General features: G+C 55.9%; 2 protein-coding genes across 2 annotated transcripts in view; one reads left to right on the top strand and one right to left on the bottom strand.

The window, feature by feature from the left end:
• Spire2 (spire type actin nucleation factor 2) overlaps positions 1-5,758 on the bottom strand; it is a 30,702-nt gene extending 24,944 nt beyond the window's left edge. The window contains exon 1 of the mRNA XM_047529974.1: positions 5,404-5,758. Within this exon, the coding sequence (XP_047385930.1) occupies positions 5,404-5,662 (259 nt within the window). The 5' untranslated portion in view covers positions 5,663-5,758. The remainder of the gene's footprint in view (positions 1-5,403) is intronic.
• A 1,536-nt stretch (positions 5,759-7,294) lies between these two features.
• Fanca (FA complementation group A) overlaps positions 7,295-12,784 on the top strand; it is a 56,457-nt gene continuing 50,967 nt past the window's right edge. Inside the window, exon 1 of the mRNA XM_047529853.1 lies at positions 7,295-7,503. The gene's annotated coding sequence lies outside the window, so the exon portion shown is untranslated. The remainder of the gene's footprint in view (positions 7,504-12,784) is intronic.

A 12,784-nucleotide genomic window follows, 5' to 3' on the forward strand; every position in this document is an offset into this window, starting at 1 on the left:
CCACGGTCACTGTCAGGGTGAATGAAACACACTCAGTGTTGGGCATTTTCGGAGATGTCCACAAAAGTTCATTCCACAGTCAAGGCATGAACTGCAAAAGCTGGTGGGGCCCTAGGTGGAGCACTGGCCTTCAGGAACTGGAGAACACCTGCAGGGAGGTCCAGAGGTCGCAGCCCTGTTTGTTCAGCAAACACAGAATGCTCTTTGGGTCAAAGGGATCCAGGTGTGTCCCTCCTCCTGGGCCACTTCCGCCAATCCTTGGGCTGAGATCAGTGTGATTCTCCACACTCCCTGGGGGCTTCCCTCCAGTTCACTGGGCAAGGATGAGAGGAGACCCAAGTTGGGGGAGTGAGAGTCTTGGGTGGAACGTGGATGTGCGCGCTGGCCCCGGGCCACTGGGGAACAGATTCCTGGGCCCTGTAAAGATCTACTGAGTCAGAATCCAGGGGAGGGTCCAGCACAGGGTGGCTCTGAGCACGGGGTGGTCCTGACCACTCAGCTGGTGGGCTGGGGTCCTGACAGCAGAAGGTGGGGTGCAGAGACCTATGGGGGAAGGTGTGCTAAGTGTTCATGTTCCATCATATCCAAATTTCACATCAAAAGAAAGAACTGCAAACAAATGCCAAGTTCGGGTTAACAGCACACATGCTGAAGTGTTCAGGGGAAGTAGAATGATGTGCCTCCAACAAGTTCCTTGAATGCACAAAAATGAGCTGGGCACCCCGACATACACCTGTAGTCCTAGCTGCCTAGGGGGACAGGAAGGTCACCAGTTCCCGGGCAGCCTGGGCAAATTAGACCCTATCTCAAAAAGTACTTTTTTAAAATAGGGAAAAAATAAAAGAAGAAAGAATGGATAAAGATGTGACACCCACACGTGGGGGTGGAAACGGAAGGGGTGCGTGCCCACTCACTCCTGGCCCTCCGACCCCTCCTGTTGCTGTGGCCAGAGGAACACAGGCAGCAGACGCAGGCAGGCCTGTTAATATCTGACCTAAGGAAAAGTTTATTCTGGTCTCCAGCCTCTCAGAACAGAAGAGAACGAACTTGTGTTGTCTTAAACCAGGAAGTTTGTAGAAATCTGTCCTGAAGCCACAGGCACCCTTACTGTCCTGTCCTCTCACCCCTCAGTCCTGCAGGGCTTAAGTGGGCCCCACACCAGGGACAGATCATCCAGCCCAAAAGGCCGAGGAGACTCTAGTTGCACCAGTGCCCCAGATCCCTGGTGCTGACTGAAGAGTCGGCTCTGTTCTGTGTGGGCAGAGAGATTCCTCCCTGTGGAGGCCAGGGAGGTGGCTGGTGAGTGTGTGGAGGACGGGGCTGGAAGGTGACGGCAAACTGAACCTCATGAGTGACACGGGCCCCCAGGTCCCTGGACATGTGAAGCCTTTTCCAAAATCACACCACAGGGCTTACAAACTACTGGTTGGGTGGGGCTGGCCAGGACAGGCGCCTGGGCCACATGTGTCCTGGACTTGCGGGAAGGCTGGCCTGGCACAGGCAGCATCAGAGGTCACACACCTGGAGGATGGCTTTCCTGTGAGGTGGCCTTGCTCAGAAGATGGATCCAGAAATCTCCTGCAAACATACCTGGCTCACACCCCATGGGGCAGCTGCCTGGCTGGCCCTTTTCTAAAAGGCAGAGCTCAGGGACAGGCACTGACCAAGAAATGTGCAGGGCATCAGCACAGGCCCTTCACTGACTCCAAGGCTGCAGTTGGTCAATCACACACCTCTAAGGCAGGGGCCATCATTACACCCACCCTTGACAATTCAGGTGGCTGCTTTCCCTGTGACTTCAGGTTTCTAGTCTGTAGAAGGGGCTCGAATGGCGTAGCTCTCCAGGAGAGTGACCCCAACACTGCTCAGCACCTGTCCTGCAAGCACCTTTCAAGGTTGCCCCTGTCACTGGCGGGGAAGGAAAGCTCCTGCCCTTCTGGGTGGCTTGTGCCATCCCTCACCATGACTGGACTAAGTGGACCTCAAGGGCAAAGAGCACAGCCCAAGAGTGCCTGCAACAGCCAGAGAGGTGACACAGCTGTGACAGGCACCTCCAGCCATGGCCAGGACTCAAGAGGCTACAGGCAGAAACCACATGGCAAGGACTCAGCTGAAAGAACCACCAGAAATATTCTGGCAGCCAGGAGACTTAGGAAGGGGAAATTCTCTCTGGAAACAGAATTTTACCTTTCCAACCAACTCCAGCTTCTCCCCAGCATGACTATGGAGACCAGCTCCAGACAACGCCACTCAATGCTCACCTGAACACTTCTGGGCAGAGCGACTGTGAAAATAAAGATGAGCTCAACAGACTGTCCTGGCCACTGGTGGAGCTCAGGGGGCTCCAGCAGCAGAGAACCAGCTGTGGGTTTCCTGATCCCAAGGGTTCAACAATACTTCTCAGTAGCAAAGGGACCCATTTCAGCACCTGGCAGGGGTGCACTGGGCTAGGAGACACGACTAGGTGCCTGTGGTGGGCACACACGCCCTGCTCACACAGGCAGCAACAGCAGTGCAGAAACAATAGCAGCAGCACCCATGGCTGTGCATGTGGGCCCAGGAGCAGCAACTCCCTGAGGCCAGAGCCTGCTCTCCAGTACTGCTGAGGGTAAAGAGCGAGAGACAAGTTCAGCCCTGTGGACACCATGGTCCGGTTCTGGACAGGTGCTTTTTAATGGCCTTTGTGTTAGGAACCTGGGTCCACAACATGAGCAGGGAAGGCCTGTGTCCACTCAAGATCAAGGAACTGTCCATGGAGCCCAACACTGCTCCAGAGAGCCCTGGGGACAGCCAGTCTCAGACCTATGGAAAAGAGTGGGACCTGCCTGGAAAAGGTGTAGCATCAAAGGCAGGAAGAGCTGGGGATGTAGCTCTGTGGTAGAGTTTGAACGTACCATGCAAGAGATCCTGGGTTTGAACCCCATTGCCAAAAAGAAAAGTGGACAAATAAATAAATAAAAATATTTATGTGTAAGTGAGCACAAGGCAGGCAGTGAAGGCAGAGGAGCGGGCAGTCGCTCTCCACGCCCCTGAGCACCCAACACCAGCCTCCACCTGCCCCTGGCATCTCCCTGGAAGATAGCTGAGCCAGAAGCTGGATGCTCCCAGGGGCTGGCGGCCAAGCCCTGAGTTGTGGAGCATGTTCTCCTGGGGAAAGCCACCCTGGAACTGCAGGTGGATGAACACCACCGAGAACACTGCAGGGTCACCTGACCACTGGCCTTGCTTCAGGGAACAGTTCCACACAGCTTCACCTGATGGAGTTTCTTGAGTCCATTTTAAAAAGTAACCCTTTCCCTATCATGAAGTTTTAATAATGGCTTCTTAAAAACAGCTCCACAGACTAACACATTTCCCATTCTCCCACTTGAAAAAAAGAGGCAGCCGGGCACAGCGGTGCGTGTCTAGAATCTCAGCAGCTCAGGAGGCTGAGACAGGAGGATCGTGAGTTCAAAACCAGCCTCAGCAACTCAGTGAAACTCTGTCTCAAGATAAAATACAAAAAAGGGCTGGAGATATGGCTCAGTGGTAAGTGCCCTTGGGTTCAATCCCCAGTACCAGGGGGGAAAAAAAATCAATAAGTCATAAGCCATCACCTCTGTGAGGCATGTTCATGAACAGAAACCGGAGACCCTATCCAAACAGAGATCAGGATCTTCGACACACAGGCTCATCCTGAGCTTTGACTCCTCAGCCTGGAAGTGCCACTGGATCTGTGATGACCGCTAGGTCTGCAATGACTGGGAAGAAAAGGCAGATAGGATCCTGGGAGGTGAAGAGAACCAGATGAGCCGCATCCCAAGCAGGGCCCTCTGACATTCAGGACAGAACCAATGGGAAGCCCAGCGCGGCTCGTCCACCGTTCAGGGAGGCACAAGGCACGCGCAGTGATGGCTGCTACAGTTGTGCCTAGCACTTAGCACTCCTGCTTCAGTTTTCCCATCCTTAAGACAGCAGCCAGACTATAGACTCCCTGCAGTCCTGTCCTGCTCTGCAGTGCTGGGAGCCGGGCCCAGGTCACTTACCTCCAGGGCTGGGGTGGGCCCAGGGAGCATCTTATGAGGAGAAAAGCTCTGAGAGTATGCACACTCCAGGTGACAGCAGGTCACTGTGCACCTGCCCCTCTGCCCAGCCTTTGAAAGACACAGCAGGATGGTGGTTCAGAGCATGGGTGCTGAGTCCAAATTCTGCCACTTTCTGAAAAACTTTGGCCTTTCTGAGGCCTGGTCTCAGCTTACTTGAGGATAAAGTGGGAATAATACCAGGAGTGTCTATGCTTACTGCTTCCACCAGTGAAATATATCAGTGCTTTCTGTGCAAAATACAACTTGCAATGTCACCGGCAGGGGTTGGAAGGAAGAGGAAGCTGGGGAAGAAAAGCTGTCAGGCCTCCTGGGAGCGCACAGCAGGCACCTCCCCATTGTGAAATGCAGCCACTGTCCTTGCTTCTACCTGACTCTGCCCAGCTCCTGCCCAGTATTCCACAGAAGCCAGCCCAAGAGCCCCTGCAAGGCCACAGCTGAAGACTGGAGGGAGGCCAGCCTTCAACCAGTACACACAGCCTGCCTTTGTGCTCCCAATAGGGTATCAACTTTTGGGGTAATATCATCCTATGCGCCATAAAAACACTTCCATTCTCCAGAGAGGAAAACAACTTAAGGGGGAGAAGTGCTTGGCCATGTAGATGAACCAGTCTCAATGGACCTAAATTGTTGGGTCCTTTGGATCATAAAAAGCAGAATGTCCCCCAGATTTTACACTCTCCTTGCTCTCTCTCAATTAAACCCAGGACCCTGGTGTGGATCCAGCACAGATTCCCAGGAGGCACAAGCCCCCTCCCCCACCCTCCATCACAGAGTTAGCCTGGGGACATTCTGTGTCCTTTCCTGCTTAAGTTCCTACGTGTCACTAGAGAGCCGCAAGGTCTCTTTGTACCCACAAAACCCTGCATGAACCACAGGCTGAGGGCTGCAGACCCCAAAGCCAGGAGGACTGGCCTAGGTGGAGAGAGCAGGGAACAGGAACGGCAGAACGCCTGCTTCCTGACTTTACCCAAGGGACTCGGCAATCTGGCCAAAGCCCCTCTCCGCTGAGGAAAGCGTGCCCCGCCGCAGGGCAGCTGGCCCTGACGCCAGGAGAGATGGGATGATGGGAAGGGGACAAGGAAGGGTCCCCCAGGTCTGGAGAGGCAAGGAGAGCAGTCCAGGCCCCCGCAGAGGCTCGGATCCAGAGGGCAGAGGGGCCTCCAGGTCCAGTAGCCGGTGCGGAAGGCGGGGCTCGGTCTGGCAGAAGGACGGCGCTGCGGGGGCAGAGGGATCGCGGGGCCTTCCACCAGGGGACCCACCCAGCGAGACGCCGGCGCCTCCCGCCGCGCCGGCCACACCCCCCGCCCGCCGCGCTCACCCGGCTCCTGCCGCGCGCCGACCGAGCCGTCCCTGTGCAGCAGGATGTCCGCCGTGTCGCGGATGCGGCCTCGGCCGCAGGGCGCGCCCCGCAGCCCGCGGCAGGCCTGGAAGCACACGGCCCAGGCCTGCTCCTCGTTGATGGGCTGCTCGTACACCTTCAGCACCTCCTCCAGGGACAGCTCCCAGGGCTCCGACCGCGCCGCCAGCCCCGCGCGCTCCGGGGCCGCCGCGCCGCCGCAGCCGCCAGCCCGGGCCATGGCCGCCCATCATCGCCGCCCGCGCGCGCGCCGGGTTTCCATAACAGCCGGGCCCGGGCACCGCCGAGCGCGGGGCGGGTCCGCGCCGCCCGCGTGCCTCGTCATCCCGGGCCGCCCCGCCCCGCACGAGCGGCCGCAGGTGGAGCAGCCGGTGCGGAGGGAGGCTGGGCAGGGTGGAGAGGGAGGGCGCTGGGGGGAGGGCCAGCGGGGGACTGGGGAGAGGGAGGGCGCTGCGGGGGAGGGAGGGCCAGCGGGGGACTGATGGGGAGAGGGAGGGCGCTGCGGGGGAGGGAGGGCCAGCGGGGGACTGATGGGGAGAGGGAGGGCGCTGGGGAGGGAGGGCCAGCGGGGGACTGGGTGGGAGAGGGAGGGCGCTGCGGGGGGAGGGCCAGCGGGGGACTGATGGGGAGAGGGAGGGCGCTGGGGAGGGAGGGCCAGCGGGGGACTGATGGGGAGAGGGAGGGCGCTGGGGAGGGAGGGCCAGCGGGGGACTGGGTGGGAGAGGGAGGGCGCTGGGGGGGAGGGCCAGCGGGGGACTGGGTGGGAGAGGGAGGGCGCTGGGGGGGAGGGCCAGCGGGGGACTGGGTGGGAGAGGGAGGGCGCTGCGGGGGAGGGCCAGCGGGGGACTGATGGGGAGAGGGAGGGCGCTGCGGGGGAGGGCCAGCGGGGGACTGGGTGGGAGAGGGAGGGCGCTGCGGGGGGAGGGCCAGCGGGGGACTGATGGGGAGAGGGAGGGCGCTGGGGAGGGAGGGCCAGCGGGGGACTGATGGGGAGAGGGAGGGCGCTGCGGGGGGAGGGCCAGCGGGGGACTGATGGGGAGAGGGAGGGCGCTGCGGGGGAGGGCCAGCGGGGGACTGGGTGGGAGAGGGAGGGCGCTGGGGAGGGAGGGCCAGCGGGGGACTGATGGGGAGAGGGAGGGCGCTGCGGGGGAGGGCCAGCGGGGGACTGGGTGGGAGAGGGAGGGCGCTGGGGGGTAGGGCCAGCGGGGGACTGGGTGGGAGAGGGAGGGCGCTGGGGGGTAGGGCCAGCGGGGGACTGGGTGGGAGAGGGAGGGCGCTGGGGGGTAGGGCCAGCGGGGGACTGATGGGGAGAGGGAGGGCGCTGGGGGGTAGGGCCAGCGGGGGACTGATGGGGAGAGGGAGGGCGCTGGGGAGGGAGGGCCAGCGGGGGACTGATGGGGAGAGGGAGGGCGCTGGGGAGGGAGGGCCAGCGGGGGACTGATGGGGAGAGGGAGGGCGCTGCGGGGGGAGGGCCAGCGGGGGACTGGGTGGGAGAGGGAGGGCGTAGGGGGGGAGGGCCAGCGGGGGACTGATGGGGAGAGGGAGGGCGCTGGGGAGGGAGGGCCAGCGGGGGACTGGGTGGGAGAGGGAGGGCGTGGGGGGGAGGGCCAGCGGGGGACTGATGGGGAGAGGGAGGGCGCTGGGGAGGGAGGGCCAGCGGGGGACTGATGGGGAGAGGGAGGGCGCTGGGGAGGGAGGGCCAGTGAAGGACTAATGGAGAGAGGGGTGGTGCTGAGGAGGGAAGGCCAGTGGGGGACTGGGTGGGAGAGGGAGGGAGCTGAAGACTTGAGGACAAGATGGGAGCGTGAGCTCAGTGGGCAGGACGGAGATGGAGAGGCTCAGGGAACTGGGGTCCAGGGCAGGACTGAGGTTGGGGCGCAGACCTGGACTCAAAAGGATGCATTCCTGATTCGGGTGTCCATCAGGAGCCCATGCCCACCGGCTCACTACAGGCTGCCTGTGGTTGGAAACCCTGCAGCGACTGGGGGGCCTGCAAGTTTGATGCTGAGGTGTGCCGGAGGGAGCTAGGAGGACTGTGATGGCCACGACCCTGAGAAGCAGGTAATGCTGTGGTGGACTCTGGAGGACCTTGACAAGGTGACCTCAGGAGCTGCTGGGGGTGGTTAAGTTGAAGGTGACTGGGCACTTAATAGATGACCCTATCTAGCAGGAGAAGTGTGTCTGCTTACATCTCTCCAGTGTCCCTGAGACAGTGATGGTGCAGACACAGGGTTGGCCAGAGGTCAACCTTTAGGGCAAGATAATGCAAGTAGGAAATAAATGGCACCAATGCAGTGTGGGTTCCAGGCCCAGCTGCTGACTGGAATCACTCAGGGAGCACAAACCCAGGTTCCTGGCCTTGGAATTGGAGCTCTGGCCAGGGCTGGGGTGAAACCTGGGCCTCTGAAGTTCCCTGGTGATTCTAGGCAGCCAGGGGTCAAAACCACAGCAAGGCAATCTCACTTTGTTTCAAGGGGACTTGGTGTGGAGGGTAGGTTTTCACCTGAGGCCCCACCGTCAAATCATCCCTTCTGTATTTTTATCTTAAAGCAGAAAGGAGTTTGTTACATGAGAGCCGTATTTTTTTAAATCTTTTTTGGTTTGTTTATTTTTTATGTGGTGCTGGGGATTGAACTCAGGGCCTCATTCATGCGAGGCAAGTCTTTACCACTGAGCCACCTCCCCAGCCTGATACATATGAGTCATAACAATTGTGTGGCAACGTTCACATCTTTCCAAGTTCCCCAAGCTCATGAGACATGAGACGCAGCAGCACTGGCACTTTGTAGCAGGAAAGTGGAGATGAGGGAAGGGAGAGGGGGACGGCACCACCTGGGGCTCAGGCTCAGCTTCCCTAATCCTGCACCCATGGAAGGAAGAAGTTTCAAGGGCTGCCTCTGAATGTGGGGGGACACCTTCCGTGAAGCATCTTGTGTAGGAGCGAGAGTGCCCACACCATGCCAGTCGGCTCCACAGGAATTGAGACTTGTGACTGCCTCACCTCTCACCACCAACTCAGTGGAAGCTGGGTTGTGCTGCCACTGTAGACTGTGCTGCCCCTCCCTCCTTCCTGGGTGGCAGGAGCATCCCTGGAAGTGCAGCCAGAGGGAGGAGAAAGGACAGAGATGGTGGAGGAATTTGGGCAGAAGATGGTAATTACCCTGGTGGGAAGCTGGTCAAGATGATCAAGGACATCTGCCCTCTTTCTTGAGAGTTTGAATGTCCCTTGCTGACCACAGGTTTCAAGGTCTCATTGGATAAGCAGGAGCTTATCCAGCAGCTTCCTGGCTTGGTGTGGGTCTGGCAAGACTCACACTTGGCTGCTTCAGTGGCCCTGGTGGCCACCTGCTTATAAGAGTACTGTGACCCTCTCTCACCTGGCTTCTACCACTGCTTCAGGGATCCCTGTGTACCTCCCCAGGTATCAGCCAGTAAAATTTAGAACAAAAAAAAAAAAAAAAAAAAAAAAAAAAAAAAAAAAAAAAGTGAAACTTAGATTCTACTTACTTAACTCCTGAAGGTTTATTACTTATCTAAAGGTTTATTCCCTTATCCATGACCAAATGAGGAAGCAAAGTATTGGCCAGCTCTGGAGACTCTTGTGAAAACCATCCCTTTATGCCTCCCAATCAGCTACTGATACATCCCCCCACAGTAACAGACGAGACCCAGAAATTGGCCCAAGTTGAGAAGTCTTCTGACTTCTTATGGACATTTTAATGGTGGGTTTGCAGCAAGAAACATTTCAATCTTGTAGACTGGGAACCCAAAAGTGATCTTTTTTCCTTTGTGGTACTGGGGATGGAACGCAGGTTCTTGTGCGTGATAGTCAAGGGCTCTCTACTCTTGAGCTACATTCCCATTCCTTTTTATTTTTTGTTTTGAGATGGGGTCTTTCTAAAGTGCCCAGGCTGGTCTTGAACTTGTGATCCTGCTACCTAAGCCTCCCAAGTAGCCATCATGCCCACCTCTGAGAGTGACTTTTAAGCCAATGATCAGAACTGAAGAGTAAATCCACTCAAAACCAGAGTAACTGCCTATGGCTCCAGCAACTTGATGCAACTGGATTATGGTCTGTGGTGAGCTCTCAGTACAGTGGTGAGTTCCACCAGTCAGAATCCAAAGTCGAAGTTTAGAGTCATTTCCTCCCGCCGAGAGTGGCACCAGGCTAAAATGTTCAGGTTTTGCCTGTGAAGAAGAAACACAGGACCTCAGAATCAAAGAAATATTAGTTCTTCCATAACTTGAACTCGCCATCTGGATTTTAGAAATAATTTATTTCCAGCTATTAAAAAGAGACTTGGAGGGGGCTGGGGTTGTGGCTTAGCGGTAGAGCTCTTGCCTAGCATGTGTGAGGCACTGGGTTTGATCCTCAGCACCACATATGAATAAATAAAATAAAGGTATTGTGTCCACTTACAACTAAAAAAAAAATTAAAAAAAAAAAAAGGATGGGACTGGTCATGATGGTGCATGCCTGTAGTCTCAGCAGCTCAGGAGGCTGAGGTAGCATGGCAAGTTCAAAGCCAGCCTCAATAACTCAATGAGGCCCTAAGCAATTCAGTGAGACCCTGTCTCTAAACGAAATACAAAAAAGGGCTGGGGATGTGGCTCAGTGGCTAAGCACCCCTGGGCTTAGCACTCCCCATTACCAAAGAGAGAGAGGTTGGGGATGGGGTTTGGCTCAGTGGTGAAGTGCTTACCTACCATGTGTGAGGCACTCGGTTCAATCCTCAGCACTACACACAAATAAATAAAAATAAAGGTTTTCTGTCCATCTACAACCAAAAATACATGATAGAGAGCACACCTGGACTGAGCCAGGTACAGTGGCACACAGCTGTAACCCCACCACTCCAGAGGCTAAAGCAGGAGGGGTAGAGAAGGACCAGCCTGAGCAACTTGTGAGACTTTGTCTCAAAATAAAAAAAGTAAATAAAATAAAATAAATTGATATGTAACTCAGCAGTAAAGCTTCCCTACTCAATCCCCCTGTACAAAAAAAAAAGAGAGAGTCACCTGAGAAGTATAATAAAAATTGTTGTAGGTCAATCATTAACCCAACCTGGAAAGCTGTTTCTGCATTTATGGGTTACCTGTAGCATACTTCACTTCCAGTAGGTTAGAAAATGGGGTGGTATTGGTGACTCTGCTGGGGACAGACTAGAATCATTTAGTGCTTGGAACTAAATTGTCACTTTGCTGAGTTTCTTATTTGCAAATACACTCTCAAAATAGTCATCTTGGGTGTGAGCTATCCGCTCACACTGGTTTTTTTTTTTTTTTTTTTTGGGTGCTGGGGATCGAACCCAGGGCCTTGTGCTTACAAGGCAAGCATTCTACCAACTGAGCTATCTCCCCAGCCCCCCTGCTCACACTGTTTACAGCACCAGGTACCACGGACAACCTGGCAAAAGAGCTGTAAAAAGCCCGCCTCTGTTCCTGGGGAGAAAGGTGAGGAACAGGCTCAGGGATGAACCTGAGCCTACTGGTTGTTTGCCTTTTTTTGTGCCCTGTTCAGAGCTTTGAAAAGATACTACAGATCTTCTCCAAGGGAACTGTCAATCTTGGTCCTTCAGGGGCCTTGCCAGGGGAGGGCTATGAGCTGACCACTGTGCTGGCACAGGTTAGAAAGCTCTGGGAATTTACCTGTGAGCATCTTTGCAGATGTAGAGGCTGGAGGGTCCTGGAGGCCAAAAGGGCCTGTGGGCACTGGGTCCTCAGGTGTTCTGTGGCTACAAATAGAGACAGTTCTGAGGCACTGAATTCAGGGGTGCAAGACTCCAGAGCCCACATGGTGTAGCAAGAACACATGCAGTGCCTGGGTGCAAATGTAAGAGTGAGTCAGGCAGAGAGGACTCCAGAGCAAAGACCTTGGGCACCTGCCCAGACACAGGTGGAATTGCCTTGCCTGCAGAGAGTGGAGGCAGAGACTCCTGGCCCACACCTCACAGAGTCAAGTTCAGATTCAAAAGCAGGTCAGCTTCTCCCTAGGGATTCTGTGCACTGGGCAGTGAGCAGCCAAGCTTCATTTTACCAGGACACAGAGCCCCTGAATGCATTCTTTGTCATGGTCCATGCAGCCAGGCAGGGCCAGAGTTCAGGGGTCTGAGAAGAAAAGCTGAAATGCAAGAAGCTGGGGTTTTGTGCTTTAGGTTTATTTTGGGATAATGATAAAAGCCCTGTATCCCAAGGGATGCCAGGTAGAGCCAGGCTGTGCTCGGTTTCTGGAAGGGAACCCAGGACAGCTGGGAGGAGGAGCTGTTGGGGGGGGGGGATTGCAGGGTTTCTGGGCTGGTGGTTGAAGCTGGACAGAGGAAAGATCCAGAGAAGAGGACAAGACATTGCCATGATGAGGTCCCAGGACAAAGCCAAGATGAAGAGTGGAGCAGCGGACACACTTCAGACAGGGCCTGCAGGGTCTCCTCCCTCCATTCCTGGCATCTCCATCCTCCCTGTGGTTCAGGATCAAAACTCTCAGCTTGTGATCCTGGCAACTCTGGGGGCTGAGACAGGTGGACCTCAAGTTCAAGGTCAGCCTGGGAAACTTAGTAAGACACTGTCTCAATATAAAATAAAATAAAAAGGGCAAAAGAAAAAAAAACTTCTGGACTCTCTCATCTGGCAGATCAACCTTGTAAACACAAACAGCCTCTGATAATTGGCAGAACCCAGCTGTTCCCTGCTCCTGCTCCTGCTCCTGCCTGGTTACCCTCAGTCTGTGGTCGACGATGCAGAGCACAGAGCCATGCAGACCACGTCATCCCTCCCGGACTGTGTCCCACCTGAGCCCAGGGGGACCCCGCCCTCCCCCCAGCTCGCAGCACCTTTCGGTTCTTAGTTTCCTGTGGCACTGGCCACCGCCCGCAGACGCCCACGTTCTACTTGTTGTGTCTCTGTCCCAGGGGCCTGGACATTCCAGAAGGGCAGGGCTGTCACCCGTCTGCCTCTGTTGCAGCGGCACCCTCAAGCCTGACACGGGTGCCGGGGAGGGGCGAGCGGCCTGGCGTGGAGGGAGCACTGCTCCTGCTGGCATGTGCAGCCCTCGGCCACCTGGTGGGCACTTTGCTGCTTTCACTTCATTTATTCTCACAGAAATCCTACCAGGGAGGTAGAATAGGCACCATGATCTGTACTTGATAGATGAAAAAATGAGGTCTAGATTAACCTTTGACTATCTGTGAGTTCACAAGTCAAGGTCAGCTTTCTTCATTCTTAGTACGAGATCTTTCTGGAGACTGTGGCCCTCAGGCCACATCTGACCCACTCCCTGTTTTTGTAAATAAAGTTTTATTGGCACTTAGGCATATCCCCTGTGACCTGTCATCTGTGGCTGCTTTCC

The sequence above is a fragment of the Sciurus carolinensis genome, chromosome 16 (genome assembly GCF_902686445.1).
Source record: "Sciurus carolinensis chromosome 16, mSciCar1.2, whole genome shotgun sequence".
NCBI lineage: Eukaryota > Metazoa > Chordata > Mammalia > Rodentia > Sciuridae > Sciurus > Sciurus carolinensis.